The sequence below is a fragment of the Rhinolophus ferrumequinum genome, chromosome 6, assembly GCF_004115265.2.
Source record: "Rhinolophus ferrumequinum isolate MPI-CBG mRhiFer1 chromosome 6, mRhiFer1_v1.p, whole genome shotgun sequence".
Lineage (NCBI taxonomy): Eukaryota > Metazoa > Chordata > Mammalia > Chiroptera > Rhinolophidae > Rhinolophus > Rhinolophus ferrumequinum.
In genome coordinates this window covers 66,316,055-66,338,134 of record NC_046289.1, presented here as the reverse complement: position 1 = coordinate 66,338,134, position 22,080 = coordinate 66,316,055, and the positions used below count along the sequence as shown (strand labels likewise).

Sequence of the window (22,080 nt, the reverse complement as noted above, 5' to 3'; positions counted from 1 at the left end):
TTCTGTTTTCTGGAAGAAATTATGTAAAATTGGTGTTAGTTCCTCTTTAAGTATTTGGTAGAATTCTCCAGCGAAATCATCTCAGTGTAGAGAATTCTGTTCTTGAGAGCTTTTAAATTAAAATTGCAATTTCTTTAATGGTTATAGAACTATTCTTTTTTATCTTGGTTGAGCTTTGATGATATGTGATTTTCATAGAATTGTTCCATTTCTTCTAAGTTGTCTAATTTGTGAGTGTAAAGTTCTTAATGTCTCAGTTATTCTTTTAAAGGCTACAGGATCTTTAGCTATATACATCCTCTGTTTCATTCCTGAAATTGATGATTTATGTCTTCGCTTTTAATTTATCAGTCTTACAGAGATTTATCAATGTTACTGTTTTTTAAAACAGCTTTTTGTTTCATTGATTATTTCCCCCCTTTTCAATTTTATTGATTTGTTTTTTGTTATTTTCTTTTTCTGCTTGCTTTGAGTTTTTTGCTCTTTTTCGTTTCTTACTGTATGAGACCTTCATTCTACCATCCATACTTTTTAAACCCTATTTATTAAATTATTCAAATCCTATATATGCTGTTTTGGTATACTTCAACTTAAAGGCTGAAACTCTCCAACTATCATTATGTCTTTGGATATTCTTGTTTCTAAATAATTTTTGCGTTATATAGATATTGCTTTATAAATCGAATAATAAGGAGTCACGGCTATTAAATTGTTAGATCTTTGAGACTGATCCCATCAGAATTGTATGGGTCCCTTTCCAAATTATGCAGACCCAGTTGAGGGAGAAGAGAATTGTTTAAGCTTGTTTAGTTTTGTTCTGGCAATTCAGAGATCTCACAGCCTATAGGGACTTGGGAAAGAGCCAAATAAGAAAGCAGGGAATATTATTGCGTTGGCCAAATAGTTATATATTGTTCTTTAGTGTGGCCACCAGGAATTAGTCGGAGCAGTGTCCTAATTATTTTGACAGTTCCCTCCACTTTCTTCTGGTAGTAATCCCCTCAAATCTCTACAGGGAGTTTGTGGCCTTGCTTGTGGTTGATATATAGTTTTTGACCTGTTTCCCAGAGTCACTCCTAGAATCCTTCACTGTATCTCACCTCCCATCCCCACCTCCCTTTCACTCTCACTTCCTACTAATTCCGTTTCTTTAATGGTTACAGATCTCTAATGGTTTTCTGTTTTTCTTTTCCGATCCATTCGATAAGTTATAGTTTTTCTAGGAAATCGATTATTTCATTAGTTTTTCAAATTTGGGGTTATAAAACCTTACATTGCATTGACTACTTTCTAAATCTTTGCTGTGCCTTCAGTTTTGTTGCCTTTTTCATTCCTAATACTGTTTATTTGTACTTTCGTTCCCTTTTTTTTTTTTTCATTTCATTAGTGTTTGCAAAGAATCAACTTTCAGCAAGAATAGTACAAGGACTCCTCCTATACACCTTTTCCCAAATTCATCAATTTTTAACATTTGGTTTTTGTTGTTTTCTCCCTTCCCCAGTGCATGCACACATACGAACACTTATTTGGTTTTGAACTATTTGAAGTAAGTTGCATACATACCTCCTTTGATCCCTTAATACTTTAGTGTATTTTTCCTAAAAACAAAGATATTTTCTTACATAATCACAGTATAATTATTATATTTAGGAAATTTAACATAAATACCGTACTTCAATATACATTGTACATTCCAGTTTTGTCAACCGTCGTAATAATGTTCTTATAACATTTTTATTCTTCAGTACAAGAGCACGTAGCGTGTAGCATTAGCTGTCATGTGTCCTTACTCTCCTTTAATCTGGAGCTGTTCCTTAGTCTTTTATGACACAGACATAGTTAAAGAATACTGGTTTCCTTTTGTAGTAGCTTAACTACGAGAAGCACTGCCATGGTTCCCTTTGTTACTTTTAAAAAATTTCTAAAATCCCATTCAACTCAGAACAGTGTTAAGCAGAAATTTTTATTAGCAAAAATATGTATTGGATAAAATATAATTTTATATAATTTCATATGAAACATGCCTTGTTGTCCTTCATAAAGGATAGTAGTTTTTATGTCATCAAGAAGACTAAAGTTAGTAAATAATATGAGGCAGCTATTTGGGATACCAGTTATTGATTTTGGTTATCAGATAATTTAATTTGAATTTGGAATTTTTATTTCAAAAATGAAATGATGTTTCCTTGGATTCAAAGGTATTTCAGTGAGTTACTAGTAAAACTATTTAAGTCTGGTTCCCAACTATGCTACTTTTTAGATAATACTATTTGTAAACATGTAATTATCTGCTTGTAAAGTAACAACTATAATAAAGTACATAGTAGTTTGAAGGCACATATTTAATTTTACTCTGCTCACCCAAATTATTAGTTGTTATTAATGAAACAAAAATGCACTTGTACCCATTTTTGGCTTGGTCTATTTTAAATGCTTTTGGAAAACAAGTCTAGTAATTTTGTGATGGGAGTTTTGCTCTATATTTCCCAAAATAACTTGGAATATATCTTCAGAAGTTTTAGTTGTTTAGTGATGGAGGCATTTCCCTTTTTTTTTCTCTGTAAAATGACCTGAAATTCTTTCAGAAGAAGAAAAACCATTAGAGATTGAAATGTTTTCACTCCCTTTAAAATCCATTAACTTAAACTCCTCAGAATCTATTCACAAGCTCTTTGGGGTCCTGAGTACCTTTATTTATCATTCAAACTCCTCCCACTCCCATCCTCAAAAAAGGTCTCCCCTCATAAATAAAGATCTCCCAGTCTTTCATAGCAACTGTTTTATTATGGGCTAGTGACGACACCTAGAGACCAACATCACCATTGCTACTAATACTTATTGAAGGTTTATTATGTGCCAGGCAGTGTTTCAGCACTCTGTACGTATTTCGTATGTATTACCTCATTTAATTCTCAAAACTCAGATGGATAATGAGGGATGGAGACTGGATGGGACCCAACTGGTGTTAGTTGCAAAGCCCACAAGCTTAATTAATTACCATCCCAAATTCCTCTTACACTGTAACTAATATTTTTCTTTTTGGGAAGTGTATGTGCCCTCTTCCTGCTCCTATTATTTTGTATACTTTTCACTTACGTAAACATCCGTTTTCAGTAACCACTTTTCTTCTTCCTCTTTCTCTTTTTAACTCCTAGCCTGGTACTATAGGGAAACGACTTCTCTTCCCTCTATCCCTTCATCAATATCAGATTTTAATATATTTATGCTCACAGTAGTTTTACTTTTCTTAATGTTAGAAGTCACCTATTCATCTGTATTTTTTTCATAATTAACACCTATTTAACCTTAACAGACGAAAGGGAAAAAAAATTGTTCTTTTTGTTACCACTAGATTGAAAGACTTTAAGATCTTATTTAAAAATTCATGGTTCCAAAAGTATTTATGTGGCTAGAAAAGAATTTAGACTTGTATATCTTAACTGAGTTAGATCTGTTTAGATCCATATTGGAATGGAAAGCTGTTCTACCAAATACTTGGACATAGTTGTATTTTTCCTCCTTCATTATTGTAGTCACGTTCCTAAAGCTGGCTCTAGCCAGCCAGGCTATTTGCAGCAATTACATTGTACTCAAACCTGGTCATGTCGGTGTGTAAAAAAATTTTGGAAAAAAAATTTTTTTGATGCAATCAGTACAAACATTTAAGTGCTTTTGAATTTGTTGTTGCTTTTTCTAGTTTTAATTTTTTTAGTTTATGATAAACAGAACTTCATTTTTTATCTCAACAGACTTGTAGGTGATCAAAAGTTCAAAAAGTTCTAGTACTGTGCTGATTCTGAAAACGTGACTTTTTAATTTGTTCTTATTGGTAAACTAGCCACATTCTGAATGGCTCAATTAAGGGTTGTTAAAGTCAAATTATTTTGGCAACATATTCTTTGTAGTTATTCTTCTTGAGTCAATCTTAACATTGAATATTCACTTTACAATTGCTGTTTGCACTCTGGATATCTTCTTTTTATTATTTTTATTAAACTATCTTCTTTTGGGTAGAAATGAGGTCAAGACCACGAATCCGCTTTTTAATTTATCTTTACTCTCTAGTTTATAAATGTTCTTCACAGTGACCATGGAGGTTTGATGAAATTCACATACTCCTAGAACTCCTCAACCCCAGGAAGAAGTATATTAAACTATTAATTAGGATTAGTTAGAGATGTGTTTCAAGTTTAACAACTGTATACAGAATATTTTTCAGATTATATTTTTATTGGCTTGTGGCATTTGCCTTTAGGATAGTCTTAACAGAATTTAGGATTACTCATTTTGCACCAGATATATAAAGAAGCTCTAAGAGTAAGTATAGATCATGTATTCTAGGAGAGTCGTGACCACTTCAGATCTAGAGAGGACTTTTCGTTTACTACATTGGTAATTAATAGGTTTAACTCCCTATTGGCCAGAAACAATTTATCCCATTACCTATTTTTCCTGCAGAGTAAATAAATCAACTGCTAATATTGGATTGGTTGATTGTAATTGTTTGGCAAAAATGTAATTGCCATTTTCTGTAATTTGGTTGCTAACTATATGCCAGTCATGAATGTGGTAAACATTGAATTCTGCTTCCTACGTGCTTATTCTTATTAATATTACTGTTATCTTAAGATACACAATATAGTAAAAACTGCAATGGATTAAAGTCAGAACACATTGTCTGATATAGTTGAGGGGCAGTAGAAGAAGGGAGGCAGCAAAACTCACTAATATTTAAGAATCCTTCCAGCCCTTAAAATAATTTTTGTTTTTCAGCATGCAGATTTATATCGATCACATGGTAGGTAAAAGTCTTCCAGGGCATTCTTCTACCTACTTTTTTTAAATACGGCTTTTTAATTTCATTGATTTTCTTTTTTGAATTTGAGGAGGGCAGTTATCCTTGTTGCTTAAAGCCTGCTGTATGTTGTCCTTTCTGTGATGAGATTGCATTTATTTTTTTTTAATGCTACTTAATGTCAGAAGCAAAACAACTTTCTAATATATTGTGTCACTTAGATGAGAAATTGTTTTACTCTTGACACGGAGACTTTGAGATTATGCTCAGTGATGCGAATATTTTAGGAAGCATAGTTTTAAAATTATCTACAAAAAACAGTGGATGGTTGTGCCAAAAGATTACCTGCCTTTTTTCTCTCATTGCCTATTCTTAAATTCTGAATAGCTACCATTTTAGTAGCCTTTTCCTAAGGGATATTTATTTTTGTGCTTCATTAAATATGTAATAAAAACAGTAAAATATTCTTATTTCCTAATACCATTTTATAGATAAAAATTAACACAATTTGACATCTAGTTCATACTTAGTTGTCATTTTGTTTTAGTATGGTGTATAACTTCAGTCAATATTTATCGACTTATAGGTGGAACACATTCTTGCATAGGTATTTGTGGGAGTCAAAGATCTAGTTCATTACACTTCCCATTTCCTCAGTGTATTTTAAAATTAAAGCTCATTTTTAAATTTTTGGTCTGTTTTTTACTTTAAAACTCATTTTTTTAAAAATCATTTTTTCTGTGTGTTTTGGGAGACTAAAAAATAGAAGCCACTTGTAAACAAGTGCTAGAGATGAGTGTAGACGATACTGAAATTAATTATTTATCTGAGAGAAAATAGTTGGAAAACAAGTTTGGAAAATTTAAGAGAAGAGTTAATTCAGCAATATTTTCATGTATTAAAAGTTAATGTAGTGATATTTTCATGTAATAATTATAAGACCAAACTCACTTTTTTATATCTTTTTAACAATTTCAATTTAGCATTTTCTAAAATACATGTTGCTTTTCTTACTGTTTATGTATACAGTAAAAATGTCGCAATAATCCTTAACACCAATTTTAACTTCTTTATTTCCAGAACTTAATTTAATTATGAGTTTTATTATTATTGCAAAATGGTTGTTGCAACAAATGGTAAATCTCTACAAAATGCTGTAACAAAGTGCTAACACATAAAAGCCCTGGATAAATATTAATTCTTTTGTAATACCTGTAGAATTATCAAAGTATAGGAAACAAAACTCTTGAGGCAATTTTATTACTTTGTCTCTAAGCAGGCAGATAGAATCTAGTCACCTTGGTTACCTATTTCAGAATTAACAAGACTTACTATCAAACAATCATTGCATTCAGTGATATGCTGCTAAAGGTTTAACATCAGCTCTCCAGGGGAAGAAAAAGGCATTGATTTATAGTATTTATATATTCCTACCATGGCTGATTTCAGTCAGTAGACATCTCTACATATTGAATTGGGAAGGAGTGAGCAGTAGTATACCATATTTTTTCTTTTGTTACCTGTGCCTTTGATACGATATCCAAGAAATCATTGCCAAATCCAATGTCCTGAATCCTGTGTCTTGTGTTTTCTTCTAAGAAAGAATTTTATTGTTTTAGTTCTTATTTAGGCCCTTGATCCATTTGCCTTAATTTTTCTATGTGGTTTAGGTAAGCGTCCAGCTTCATTCTTTTGCATGTGAAGATTCAGTTTTCCTAGTACCAATTGTTGAAAAGACTGTTCTTTCCCCTATTGAATGATCTTGGCACTGTTGTCAAATATGTTGAGGTATTTTCCTTTTAGTCCTAGTTTGTTGAGTGTTTTTATCTTGAAAAGATGGTGCATTTTGTCAAAGTTTTTTCTGCATCAGTGGAGATGATTGTGTGATTTTTTCGTTTATCCTATTCATGTGGCATATTACATTGATCATTTTTCCTATGTTGAACCATCCTTGTGTTCCAGGAATAAATCCCATTTGGTCATAGTGTATATCATCCTCATAATATACTGCTGAATTTGTTTTGCTAGAATTTGTAGAGGATTTTTATATCAGTGTTCCTCAGGGATATTAGTTTATAGTTTTCTTGTAGTGTCTTTGATATCAGGGTAATGCTGGCCTCACAGAATGTCTCGAGAGTGTTTTCTCTCTTTACTTTTTTGGAAAAGTTTGAGAGTATTGGTCTTAGTTCTTTTAATGTGTGTAAAAGTTCACCAGTGAAGCCATCAGATTGAGTTTTTCTTTGTTGAGAGATCTTTGATTATTGATCAGTTTCATTAGTAATTAGTAATGTATTCACCCTTTTCGTTTATTGCTGTCTTAGTCTTGGCCTGTTTTATGTTTCTAGTAATTTGTCCATTTCATCTAAGTTATCCAGGTTTTTGGCATATAAGTGTTTATAGAACTCTCTGTAATCTTTTTTTATTTCTGTAGAATCAGTAGTAATGTATACACTTTCATTTTTAATTTTTGTAATTTACATCTTCTCTCTTTTTCTTAGTCCATCTAGCTAAAGGTTTGCCAATCTTTTTGATCTTTTTGTAGAACCGACTTTTGGTTTCATTGATTTTTTTTCCTCTCGTTTTCCTAGTCTCTATTTTGTTTATCTCTGCTCTCATTTTTATTATTTCCTTCTTTCTGCTAGTATATTTGGGTTTAGTTCTTTTTTTCTACTTAAGTTGTAAAGTTACATTGTTGATTTGAGATTTTTCTCTTTTTTTAAAGGTGTTTATAACTATGTATTTCCCCCTTAGCACTGCTTTTGCTGTGTCCCATACGTTTTGATATGCTGTGTTTTGGTTTTTGTTCTCTGTTTTCTAATTTCCCTTGTGATTTCTTCTTTGATCAGTTGGTTGTTTAAAAGTGTGTTGTATAATATCCCAAATTTTGTGAATTTTCCAGTTTTCCTTTTTCATTGACTTCTAACTTCATCCCATGGTGGACAGAGAAGATACTTTGTATAATATCTATATTTTAAAATATATTGAGATTTAATCTATGGCCAAGTATACGGTCTGTCCTGAAAAATGTCCCATGTGCACTTCAGAAGAATGTGTATTCTTAGTGTTGGATAAATGTTCTTTATATGTCTGTTAGGTTTAGTTAGTTTATTGTGCAAAGTCCTCAATTTCCATACTTCTGTCTGGATGTTCTATTGATTATTCTGAGTAGGTTTTTTCAGTTCTCAGTTATTATCTCAGAACTGTTTATTTCTCCCTTCAGTTATGCCAATTTTTGCTTCATGTGTTTTGATGGTATGTTGTTAGATGATAAATAAATATTTGTTATATCCTCTTGCACTCTTGAACCTTCTATTTATTAATATATAATGTCTTCCTTTGTCTCTTAAAACCATTTTGATTTAAAGTATATTTTGTCTGGTATTAGTCAAGCCACCCTGCTTCCTTTATTTGCATGGAATGTCTTTTTTCCATGTTTCATTTTGAACCTGTTCACATCTACATCTAAGTAAGGTGAGTCCTTTGTTGGCAGCATATAGTTGGATCATGTGCTTTTATACATTGTTAATCTCTGTCATTTGGTTGGAGAGCTTAATCATTTACATTTAAAATAATTACTAATAAGGAGGGGTTTACTTCTGTCATTGAGCTGTTTGTTTTCTATAATATATGCCTTACAGCTTTTTTTATTCCTCATTTCCTGCATTCTTATCTTCTTTGGTGTTTAGTCAATTGTTTGTAGTCAAATGTTCAAATTCTTTCTCATTTCCTTTTGTGTATATTCTATAGCTATTTGTAGTTACCATGGAGATTACATTTAACATTTTAAAATTATAGCACTAATTGAATTTATACCATTTTAACTTCATAACATACGACAACTCTGCTTCTTTACAGCTTTATCCCCACTCCTTTCAGTTGTTGATGTCACAAAAATATATCTTTATGTATTGTGTGCCCAGAAACATAAACTAAAATTCTTTTAAGTGCACTAGTCTCTTAAATTTTGTAGAAAACAATATTTGGGGTTACAAACCAAAGTTCCACCAATAACTAGCTTTTATACTAGTGATTGTTTTTTTCTTTAAATGTATGAGTCTCTTAAATCATACAGAAACAAAAATTTCAGTTACTAACCACTGTTACAATAATACTGCTGTTATAATTGCCCATGTATTTACCTTTATTGAGATCTTTATTTCTTTATATGGCTTCATGTTACTGTCTACTGTCATTTTATTTCACCCTGTAGGACTCCCTTGACCATTTTTTTTTTTTGCAGGACAGATCTAGTGGTAGCAAGCTCCCTCAGCTTTTGTTTATCTGAGAATGTCTTAATTTTTCCCTCTCTTTTGAAGGACTGTTTTGCCATATATAGGATTCTTGATTGACAGTTTTTTCTTTTAGCACTTTGAATATAGCTACCCATTATTTTTCTGACCTCCAAAGTTTCGGAAGAGAAATCTGCTGATATCCTTATTTAGGATCCCTTGTATGTAACGATTCACTTCTCTTTCTGCTCTCACGATTCTCTGTGTGATTGTCTTTAGGTCATCTCATTTGGAGTTTGTTGAGCTTCTTGGATGTGTATGTCTTTTGTCAAATTTGAGAAGTATTTTATGTTTTGTGTTTTTTTTTTAATTTGAGAAGTTTTGAACCATTGTTTCTATGAATATTCTTTGTGCCCCTTTCTCTCTTATCCTTTTGCAGCTCCTACAATGTGTGTATTGGTTCCCTTGGTGGTGCCCCACGGGTCCTGTAGGCTCTGTTTGCTTTTCTTCATTCTTTTTTTTCTTTCTGTACCTCAGACTTAATAATTTCGATTGGTCTTCAAGTTCACTAATTCTTTCTTCTTCCTGCTCACATCTGATTTTTTAATTCCTCTACTGAATTTTTTATTTCAGTTTTTGTACTTTTCAGCTCCAGAATTTCTTTTTGTTTCTTTTTATGTGTTTTATCTCTTTAACGATATTCCCATTTTGTTCATAAATAATTTTCTTGATTTTTGTCTATATCTTCATTTAGTTTTTTGAGCATCTCTAAGGCAGTTTTTTCAAGTACAGTTGACATTCAATATCATATTAGTTTCAGGTGTACGGCATAGTGATTAGACATTTATATAACTTATGAAGTGATCTCCCTGATAAGCCTAGTATTCACCTGACACCATGCATAGTTATTTTGACTCTATTCCCTATGCTGTACTTTATATGCTCGTGACTATTTTGTGATTGCCAAATTGTACTTTTTAAGACATTTTTGTGTTCTTTGTTTTTTTTTTTAAAAGCCTTTGTCCAGGAGATCTACTATCAGGTCTTTTTCAAGAACAGTTTCTGTTGATTTTTTCCCCCCTTTCAGCCACCTATACTTTACTATTTTCTTTGTATGCCGTGGGATTTTTTGTTGAACACTAGGCGTTTGAGTCTAATAATGTAGTAACTTTGTAAGTCAGATTGTCTCCTTTCTCAGGGTTTGCTGTTTTTGTTACCTTTTTTTTTTTTTTTTAAATGGGGAATATTGGGGAACAGTGTGTTTTTCCAGGGCCCATCATCTCCAAGTCGTCCTTCAATCTAGTTGTGGAAGGTGCAGCTCAGCTCCAAGTCCAGTCACTGTTTTCAATCTTAGTTGCAGGGGCGCAGCGCACCATCCCATGTGGGAATTGAACCGGCAACCTTGTTGTTAATACCTCGCACTCTAACCAGCTGAGCCATCCGGACACCCTTCCGGCAGTTCAGCGGCAGCTTGTAGTCTTTAATCTAGTTGTGGAGGGTGCAGCTCACTGGCCCATGTGGGAATCAAACTGGCAACCCTGTTGTTTAGAGCTCGTGCTCTAATCAACTGAGCCATTTGGCCGCCCCTGTTTTTTGTTACTTTTATTGTTGTTGTTGTTGTTTGTCTCTGTGCCAAGGATCAGTGTAAGGTGTAAGTGTAAAGTCTTCTCATGTTTTTTCAGAGTCTTTCTCTGTATATGCATAGTCACTTTCTAATTTTCTCTGTATATGGAGTTATTTTTGCATGTTTGGCTGTCAAAATGGGGGAAAGTGAAAAATGATAGATAAAAAAGGGTGCTGGCCCTTTGACTATCCTAGAAGTCACTTTATTCTAATAAAAAAGGACTTGCAACAATGAGAGAAGTACAACAGCAATGGCTGCCCTCTTTGTCTTCACCTCTATGATGAGGAGCAGCAGTCAGTGATGAGAGCATAGATACCTGATATTTGAAGGACAGGATCCTTTTCACCCACCCTGGTTCCATGTGCAAGCTGCTCCAGGAACTCACATACATCTCCCAGAGTGGAGGATGGTTGCTGCTACTATGCTAGTAGCTGAAATTGATGAAAATTAACCACAACTTACTGTTTTTGCCTTCCCCTAGAAGTTTCAAGCCCTCACCAGACTCCAGACTTCCCAACATACAAGTGGTTACAGATTTTGTTGTCTGGGTGGGGAGACAGATTCCTGCTGCTCTTACTCTGCAATCTTCCAAGAATCCTTTTTAGTCTCATCTTAATTTCTGTATTGAGTCACTTTGTGAAGTAGATTAAGTAGCCAGACCTCTATTAATATAGGGTGGAAATACTCTTACTAAAATGTAATAGTTGTTTTCTCACTTCAGTTTGTATTTAAGAGCTACATTAAATGCACTTGATATATGTATGGTAATTTTTGGCATTTAATTTTTGACAGGTGGTTTTGGAATGTATGCTTAAAAAAGACCTCATTTATAATAAGGTCACTCCAACATTTCACCACTGGAAGATTGATGATAAGAAATTTGGCCTTACCTTTCAAAGTCCTGCTGATGCTAGGGCTTTCGATAGAGGTATTCGAAGAGCTATAGAGGATATTTCTCAAGGTAAGTTTTCTTAACTATTAATTTGTTTATCAGTTATGTATAGTAGAGTAACTTTAAACGAGTCAGCTTTTGTGATATGTGATCAGGCTTTGAAAGCTCACTGTAAGTGAAAAAGATAAAATAATAGTCTCCTTAGTCTGTTTTATATTTGTATATACCAATTACATGTACATGTTTCCCCGAAAATAAGACCAACCCGAAAATAAGCCCCAGTTAAGATCGTCAGCCAGACGGACACATTTAGTACGTTATGACGATGTTCCAAAACAACATGACATGACTGTATTTGAATAAATGTAGATTATTGTACATGAAAAAATAAGACATCCTCTGAAAATACGCCCTAATGCATCTTTTAGAGCAAAAATTAATATAAGACCCGGTCTTATTTTCGGGGAAACACAGTATTATCTTGAGATATCCATCAACAGCAGTCTTCAGATAATTCAAATGTTTTAAAAGAAGAGCTTGAAGAAGAGGGCAGCAGTCAGGTACAACTTTTAAAATTGTGTGTGTGTGTGTGTGTGTGTGTGTGTATTATCAGTCATAGTCTGGATTTTGTAATGATAAAGAGAAAATTTCTAATAATCAAATATATGTAGACTCAAGTTATTTTGTGGCACAACTCTTCTCTCTTTATTTGATTTCATTACTGAGCATTGGCAGAGACCACAACCCCATCTATTCCTTTGTATATCTTTCTGATCTGTTTAGATTATTGACTGTAAAGCTTGCAGGTTTTAAAGGGAGAAAGACTATATTTGTGTGGAAGACTAGCCTCTACTTAATTAAAAAGAAATCACATTAAAACCCATTGCTTCCCCCAAAAGAAGTCATAACTAAGACTTGATTTTCTAATTAACTAGGAATATTTTATCTATTAATAGAAATAATTTCTATATAAAGTAACTGAATCAAAATGTTCACAACATTGTGATTTGTATATTTTGAAAACGGCACTTTAAGCGGAAAATTAGAAGAAATCAACTGAGACAGGCCATAGGCAAGAACATGGAAATGCTTAGTACAAATCTGTATTGATAGTGCAAGAAACTGTGGTTAAATATTTAGCTACTTTAAAATATTAGAGTTTGGTAAACAAATAACCTTTGATTTCCAGTTTAGAAAAAAGTTCCATGAAATGATAGCAGTCATTTTATCTTCATTACAGGAGCACATAAATTCTCCCTACATCAGTGTTCTCGGTGTTGGCTGCACATTTGAATCACCTGTGAGGCTGTTGAAAAATAGAATAGCTGGTTCCCATTCCACATCACTTGAATTAAACTATCTGGATTGTGGAGCTGGGGGATTCTTTATTATTATTATTATTATGTTTGTAGATATATCAGATGTGATGGGGAATTATTATCCTAGTCGAATGATTATCTTATCAATTTAAAAAAACAAATGATGAATATAGATCTTCAGATTCTCCAGCAGAGGTTGTGGTTTTTCAAACCACTGCAAGAAACTTAAAAGCAATACATGATGCCCTTTGCCTCCTCACTTCACAGAGATTTCTGACATTATTGACTTGGTTCAATAACTCTGGCATCAGTATGTTTTGTAAAGTTTCTAAGCTGATTCTGATGTTTAGCTAGCATTGAAGAATCAGTGCTTTAAAGAGAAAATCATTATCCCTGGCTGTTGGAATTTATATGATTTATGTTAAGTTTTGAATTACTTTGAAGCCTACATTTATGTTCTTATAAGAATATACTTCTTTTACTAGGATCAAATAGATTGGGTTTAATGTTTAAAAAGACAGTTTATAAGGAGAAGCTCACAGACTGCTAGCCAAGTAGAGTAGACTGTAGTATTCAACCTGTCTTGTTATTTTTAAACATTATTTGAAGCATACTGGTTAGCATTATTATCAGTCATTGTAGACTTTCAACAATCCCATTAAATTTCTTACTTAGCTTTCTGTGACACTAAGAATAAACTATACAACCCTTTCCAAAGCGCAGATTTCTCATCTCCACATCAGCTCTGTCGCTCAAGGGTAGCATAAACTCAGAGTACTTTGCTATAATAAAACAATCCCCCCCTAATTTATTGGAACTAAAAGTACTCTTGAACATAATGAAAACATATAAAGAGACATTGATGCATAAAAGTCAATAGCAACAACTGGCCATTGACTGTCAATGGATTAAGGCTCATTTATTTATTTTTTATTACTAATGCAACTAAAATCCTACTTCTGGGTGCTAAATATTGTTTCCTGGGTCAGAGTATTTAGAAAAATGGAAGAAATCATACATGGATATCACCTAAACACCAGAGGAGTGTGGTGTGTATACTCTGCCTAGCAGTTTGAGTATTTCGGAGCATTCATGAGCAGGGCTTGCTAGAAATAGTACACTTTGACGGAAAACGTCTCTTTAGTAAGTAATTGAGAATTTACCTATAGAAGAGGAAGACAATCACTTTTTTCTCTATTGGTCTAACAAAGGGGCAAGTATGAGTGACCATCTGACTGATTGCCAGGCAGCCAGAATCACCTCTGATCAGATTCCTGTAGTATTGTAATAATATAATCAATTAGTAATATTAAAATCTAAGACAAAAATTCTATGTTAATTATTTCTTACCTGTTTTCTTAGGATGCCCAGCATTAAAAAATGAAACCGAAGGACCAGAAGATGACTTACAAGTAAGTAGTTTGGCTTGAAAGGAATTTCTAAACTCAAAGGATATAGAGGAATGACTAACTTTAATTAATAAACAACTCATATCAATTTTTAAGAAAATATCTATGACACTGTATTTGTCAGGAAATAGAGAAACAGAACCAAACAGGTGTATGTATGTATGTATGTATGTATGTATATACGTATGAATGTACATATTAGAAGGTTGTTTTGGTTTGGATTGCTTCTGGCGAGGGGATTGTTTTTAAGGAATTGGCTTGTGATTGTAGGAGCTGGCAAGTTCGAAATCCGCAGCGTAGTCAGACATGCTGGAAGTTCTGGCACTAGTTGATGTTTTGGTCTTGAGTCAGAAGGCCTTATCGAGGCAGAACTTCATTTCACTTTGTGGGATCTCAGTCTTTTCTTTAAGTGTTTTTATAATGAGGCCCACCCACTCTATGGAGGGTAATCTTCTTTACTCAGTCTACTGATTTAAAGTTAGGCACGTCTGAAAATTACCTTCACAAAATTTAGACTGGTGTTTGACAAATAGGTTGGCAATCATATGCATAGACTATACAAGTTGACACTAAAATTAACCATCACAGATACTGCATCCCATAAACAAGGTATTTCTATAAAAAATTTACAGAAAACCTTTTCTAAATTTTTTATAGAAATAAAAATTGCAAATTGTTACTAAGCATTTGGACACCCTTCTGTTTTATCTCACCGCTAATCAGCAGGTAATGGAAGTTAACCAAATGACCAAGGGATTAAAAATTGATATTACCCCATACTGTGTCTGTCTATGAGATTGACAGATTGATGCCCTGCTGGAGAAAATGTAGATTGGTAGTTTGTTTCTAGAAAGCAGTTTGGTAGTATGTATTAAAAAGCCTCAAAAATAGAAACATTCACGCTTATTCATCTGGTGAATCACTTTCCAGTAATCTATACTAAGGAACTAGAGATGCACAACAATTTTTTATACACAGATTGGTGGGTGTATAAAATATCCATGATAATAATAAGGAGCTGTCTAAATAGGAGAATGGGAATGGTTGAATTAACTGATTAAACAACTATTTGTCATACAACTATTAAAATGTTATTTATGAATTTGTTTGTAATATACTAAGTAATAAAAACACAAAAATTATATGGTGTTATCATTACTCAACTAAATGTTAAATCTTTTTGTTGGTTACTTTTGGATTGTGTAATTATGAGCTACATGGCTATTTTATTAGTATTTTTCTGTATTTTTAAAGTTTACTGCAATAAGAATTAATACTTTTAAAATAATACTAAAAGAACCCAAAGTTGTATGTATACCTTGTATTAATAATCAATTAGTCTTATTATTGTAAAAGCACTCATGACCAAAAGACATGGAAAACTGCTTTATGTACTTTTTCAGTCATAATATAGAAATGTTTTTATTTTATTTGAGAAATACAGCAAAGTTTAAAGAAAAAAACAAATTGTTAACCATCCATGGAAATCATGTATTTTTAAATATAACCTTTGGGTCTTTTTTCTGTCTACATAGATGCGTATATACTTGTATTATTATGATACCATTATTCCATAGTCTCATTTCTTTCCTACTTAAAAACCTATTATTTTCTGTGTTCTAAAATATTTTTTCAAGTTTATAATTTTTAGTATTTTTATTTTTATGTAATTTGTTTTCAATAGATGTATCCTAATTACCAATCTCCCTATTGTACATTTGAGTTCTTATATGTGTTTAAATATTTAAATCTATCTATTTTATTGATGGTTAATTGTTATTTTAAAAATACAGTGAGTTGCAGTTGATTTGGTGTTAGAAATAAGGAATAAAATGCAAAATACATGCATTTTTTTTAGTGAAGTTCCATTTTTTTAGTGAAGTTCCAAGGTTCCATTTTGTTCCGGTATCAAATATGGAACTGGAAATGGGGAAACATGTTCTGAATTGCTCCCTATGGTGAAAGTATATTTGGTTAAAATTCAAGTTAAAAAAAGTAGACAAAGAAGATGGGAACATCACTCATTTATGGGGTCACCAGGAGTTAGAGGTGACTCAATGACATGTAACACACATACAAAGAAAAAAGGGGAAAATACTGAGATGCTAGCAAATATGTGAGATAAATAGGGTGTTTTTCTGAACACTCAGTTTAAATATTTTTAAAAAGAATCAACATCGAGAATTAAAACTACCAAAGGAAACTGAAATTTACTTAATTATGCCAAAGTTGTTGCGTGTCGTTCTTATTTTAAAATAATATATTGGAGGTATAAAGTATTCTAATTTATTTAACTGTTTTATTAGGAGTAGAGTATATCTGTTTCATAGTTCACCTATAGGCTTGGCATAAACATTTTGAAATTATTTTGAGTACATATTTACTGATTTATGGTAGTGGTTATGTCAAGTTTACTTTATTTGGTGATTATTTGCAAAGGCAACTAAGATGGTTTTAAAAGAGTAACCCATTATCTAATTTTTTAAACCCAGAAGCGGTAATGTTTATGCTATATTTGGATCATAAATGTCATGAAGACATTAAATATCAGAGTAGAAATCCTCTCCATTTTGAGTGTTTTTTATTAATTCATTGAGCAAATATTTGAGTACCTATTTATTTAGTTCCAACAACTAGCTATACATTTAGTTATTTGCTGATGGACGACTTTCTGCTTTCAACAATTTCATATGCTCATCAGTTATAAATTAACAGAAAGACGTTTACCTTTCTATTTCATATCTGTCTTTGAAGGGTTTCATAACACATCATTTGGATTTAAAATCATATCTTACCCACCTTTTATCCCTGATGTTTAGTATAGTGCTGATCATATATATAGTTGGCACTCAAGAAAGGTTTTTTGAAGAAAAATCTTCAAAATTAGGATTTTTTTTTAACCTAAGCACTAATAAGGTAGGAATGTTCTTCCGTGTTTCCCCGAAAATAAGACCTAGCTGGACAATCATCTCTAAAGCATTTTTTGGAGCAAAAATTAATATAAGACCAGGTCTCATATAATGCACTGTAATGTAATATAAGACCCAGCCTTATATTAATTTTTGCTCCAAAAGACGCATTAGTGCTGATTGTCTGGCTATGTTTTATTTTCGGGGAAACACGGTTTTCATTTGGTTTCTTTGTTTGACTCTTTTAATGATCCAGTTAAGGGTTTGTTTGTTTGTTTGTTTGTTTTTAATGCTAGCTTATATTTGTTTTAAGATCATTTTTACAATGTCTTTGCAACCAAAAATATCAGTTACAATACCTCTAATTGTTTAGATATGCTAGATTGGTAACAGAACCCATAAAACTCACCTCACAACAGACTTGAGGTTATAAGCAAAAAAAATCTCAGATTTCATGCTTTTGAGCAGAAGAAACATGACAGCTAATTGATCTGAAGTGAAAAGTTGTCATATTTTCTCCTTTGGCTACTGAGAAGTACTTCACTAACTTAACTCATTTTTAAAATTAGGTAATGTCATTTTTGAGCCAAAATGATTAAAAGGCCTGTGCCTTATGTTTATTGTTTAAAGTAATTTTGCTGTAGGCAAGGGGGAAATAAATTGTTCATGTACTAGTTTTTAGACATGGTAACATTTTTATAAGGCTCTAGATATTAAACCTAAGTTAATGGGTGGGTTTTATTTAGCCAGTAAAATGGATTTTATATTACTGTGACTTATCACCATCCTACATTAACTATCCTATAGTTCCCAAAATCTTAGTACATTTTAGATTGAGTTTTGTTTATTATCTAATAAGAGAGAAGGAAAAAAACACAAAAAACTGTAACCTGTTTGCATAATGTTTTGTCATTATTTAACTTTTTTTCTTGACTCTTAGACTAATACATTTTAATGTAGAATATTTAGATAGTTAGAAAATTATGAAGAAGAAATCAGGACTCGTTTATCCCCAACCAGATATAACTGCTGATAATATTTTATGTACTCCCACCTAGGTTCTTTGTTTGCTTTATTCTTGCATGTTATATTTAAATACATACTTTTTAAAAGCACCATCAGGATCAGTCTCTTTTCCGTTTCGATTGTATTTTTGATAGGATTTTTGTTTGTATTGGTGATGGCAGTGATGGTGGAGGTTGGAATTGAAGTAGTATAAATCATAAAATTTGAACCCACACAGTCTGACTTCACAGTATTTGGATATAGCTACTATATCATGTAACTATACTACAGTTTATTTAACCATTCACATTTCATTGAACATTTACTTTATTTTCCATAACTTTTTACATGAATTTTTGTTGGTATTTCTGAGTGTGATCTTAGGATAAAATCCTAGAAATAGATTTGCCAGTTAAAGGATTGTATAAAGATTTATATAGTTATCAGGAGCTATTTAACTACTGCCTATTAAGTCAAACAGATTTATAGACAATAAACAATTCCCTGAAAACCCAGTACCATTTTTAAGATAAACTAAGCCTTTATTACAAAGGTACTTTAGGTTTTTCTGTCGATTAATCTAGGGTAGAGGACATGTTTTCCTTTTCTTTTGTTGTTGGACATTATATGTATACATATATGGTACATCGTATTCCTTTTATATTGTTTCATCACTGATTACTGTATTCAGGTTGCGTAAACAAAATACTGTGTATGCTATTAGTGTTTTCAGACAAAGCTCATAGACAAATACAAAAGTGAAAACTCAAGGGTAGTTTATTCTTATCTTTAGATAAGTAACTAATCAAAAGTAACTACAGAAATCTAATGAATAAATAGGAGACAATTGTCGTCAAATCTAAAATGAATTGCTACTGGATGCTACTCCAAGATGTTAATAGTGATTTTGTTGAGCTCATGGAATTGTAAATAATTTCCTTCCTTTTCTGTGCTAAGTTTCCATAATTTGAGTATATAATATTAAATGCCAAAAATAGCTTTGGTAGCATTTGCAATATATGCAGTGCTAAAATATAAGATTTCTTTATCAAAGAACATTTTAAAATTCTCCCATCATGCTAAAATTAATAAAATAATTATTAAAATCTTCTATTGTTGGATATAACGCAGCTACACATTTTGAAACCTGTGATTTGTGGTATACAATTGCAAGAATGAAGTTCTTGAGTAATAAGTAGATTGATATCACTTTTTTCACACTTAATTATTTATTGGGAAACACACATTAAAAAGGGTTTACAGAACAACACTAAGTTTTCTCTGCCTCAGAATTAATACAGGAAGAAGGGACAAAGGGAGGAGAAAAGCAAAAAGTCTGCTTTTCTTTTCTCTACAACCGTCATCAAGCCTTGTGTTCTGATAGAAAGCAACAGCCTGAATTATTTTATTGCTTTACCCGGCATCCTTTTGCTTTTACACACAAAATTGCTATAGTAGTCTTGGAAAAAGAAAAAGCTAAACAATCTCTTAGCAACCATAGGAGAATAATTACTATACCAGCCTCTGAGAGTGAAACAGATTTCCATTGTACATTAAAATTGGCATGGGATGCTTTATGGATAATACAGATGAACCTATGCCAGCATGATACTAAAAGCATTGAATGTGGTTATATATAACTCTATAGACAATTTTTTTAAGCTAAACATCATGCAAATGTATGTACAGTCTTTATGCATATCGTATATTAAATTTTCTGCTCTTGTGGAAGATTTTTGGCATTTCCCAGCACCTAACTTTAGGTTATGTCCATGTTCCCATAATAGTTTTTTTATTTTTAAAGGTAAAAACAGTAAAAAACATTCAAACTTGCCTGTGCCTTAACGCTTTTTATTCATTTGTATCCCCCACCCAAAAAAAAAAGTATTTTGGTTATTATTAATTATACTTACGGAAATGGTAGATAACCTTTTTGAAAAATCATAAAATGTTTTTCTTACTTGATTGGCAAAGATTAATAAGTGATAATGCCCATTGTGGGCAGATGTGTGAGGAAATAGTCTCTCTGTCGTATAATATTGACAGATTTTCAAATGATACATAAGCTTGCTAGAGGATGGCTTGGTAATATAATTGGAATATATGCCTATCCTATATTTGGTAATTCTGTTTATAGGAATTAATCCTAAAGAAATAATGTTACTGGTGTACAAAGATGTATTTATAAGGAGGTGTGCTGCACTGTATATAACAAAATATTGGAAGTGATCTACGTGCCTACATGTAGAGTATTGCCCATGGAATATATGCCATATACAAATACTTAACTTCTTTGCAATCATTTCAAAGCACAAGGTACAACTTTATGTGTTGATATGTGGAGAGGTCCATAATAAATTATGAAGTTAAAAAAAGCACCATGGGGATAGACTGTCTAAAATATAAATGGAATCAAATTATACATAGGGTATAAACATATATACTGGCATTAAGAAGTCTAGACAGATATATGTCAAATAATAATAGGTGCTATTCCAAGGGGTTGGATTATGGAATGAATAATTTGAATTTTCAATAGTTATTAAAGTTAATTGTTTTGTGAGTGAAGATTTTGTTGTTAAGGAGTTCTCTCTTTTTTCCTTCCGTACTAGATTTGCTCTCAATGGTCTCTATTAATATAATTTTGATTTGTGGATTTTTCCACATTACAGATTAGTAACACTCACTGTGTTCCAGGCATAGTTTAAGATCTAGGGATAAAAATAGGCAGAATCATTACTGGCTCATAGAAGAAATATAAAAAAGAACACTTAGAATATAGGGTGATAGATTCAAGTATTTTTGAGGAAGTTCAGAGGAAAGAGTGATTAATTTGGGAGTGGATCAACAAAGACTTTTGAGGCGTTTATGGCTGAGGTTATAAAGGTGTTTTTCTAGTAGAAAATTGAAGATAGTCGTTGTGGGCTGAGGAAATGACATGTAAGGGTCAGAAGTGTGAAATATCAGGTGATACTGGGGAGAAACAAGTACATCAGTATTTCTGAAACAAAAAGATGAAAATGAGACAGTAGTAGAAGCCATGGTAAAAGCAAAACTTATGTGTTCTTTTGTTTGAACAGTTATCATTCTTTTGTTCATTCTCAAAATTTCTTATTTATATAAAGAAAACATTGTAATTTTTACAGAGACTGATTCATTATCGTAGAAATTAAAATGGCATTTAGATATATAAAAGTGAAAGTTGTGATAACGTCTAGTCTTATGAGTATATGGAACATTCTTGTGGATATTTGAATTGTTAAAACCACCTTAGAAAATAATTTTTATTATCTAAACTGGAACATATGTATATCCTATAATCCAGAATTTCCACTCTTGGATGTGGTACCATAAAAACTCTTGTACATATGTACAGTGAGGCCTGTACAAGAATGTTCTAAGAAACATTATTTGAAATAGGAAAAAATTAACTGTTTCACCTTAGACAAGTTACTTAATCTCTTTGAGCTTTAGTTTCTTCATATGGAACACAGAGATAATAATATCTACCTCCAAGGGTTGTGGGGATTAAATGAGTTAACCCATGTAAAGTATTTTGGACAATGTCTGATACATAGAAAATGGTCACTATGTGTTGTTAGTTATCATTGCTACAAAGAAGTGAAAATGAATGAGCTGTTGCTACATACGTCAACACGAATAGGTTTTATCCAAAAGATCTGAGCAAAAAATGGAAGCCCCATAATGTTCCAAATAGCATGATACCAGTCAAATAAAATTCAAAAGCATATATAACTAAAATATTGTTTAGGGATAAAGCTATGTGGTAAAACTGTAAGGAAGACTAAGAAAATGAAAAAATACGGTAACTTTTAAGATAACATTTACCTGTTGGTAATCCAAGGGTAGAGATGGGGGATGCTGATCTGGAGAATCA

The 22,080-nt window shown here is 32.2% G+C and overlaps 1 protein-coding gene across 1 annotated transcript in view; it reads left to right on the top strand.

The window, feature by feature from the left end:
• SPRED1 (sprouty related EVH1 domain containing 1) overlaps positions 1-22,080 on the top strand; it is a 114,083-nt gene that overhangs the window by 62,771 nt on the left and 29,232 nt on the right. Inside the window, exons 3-4 of the mRNA XM_033108713.1 lie at positions 11,441-11,609; positions 14,222-14,271. Coding sequence (XP_032964604.1) covers positions 11,441-11,609; positions 14,222-14,271 — 219 coding nt within the window. The remainder of the gene's footprint in view (positions 1-11,440; positions 11,610-14,221; positions 14,272-22,080) is intronic.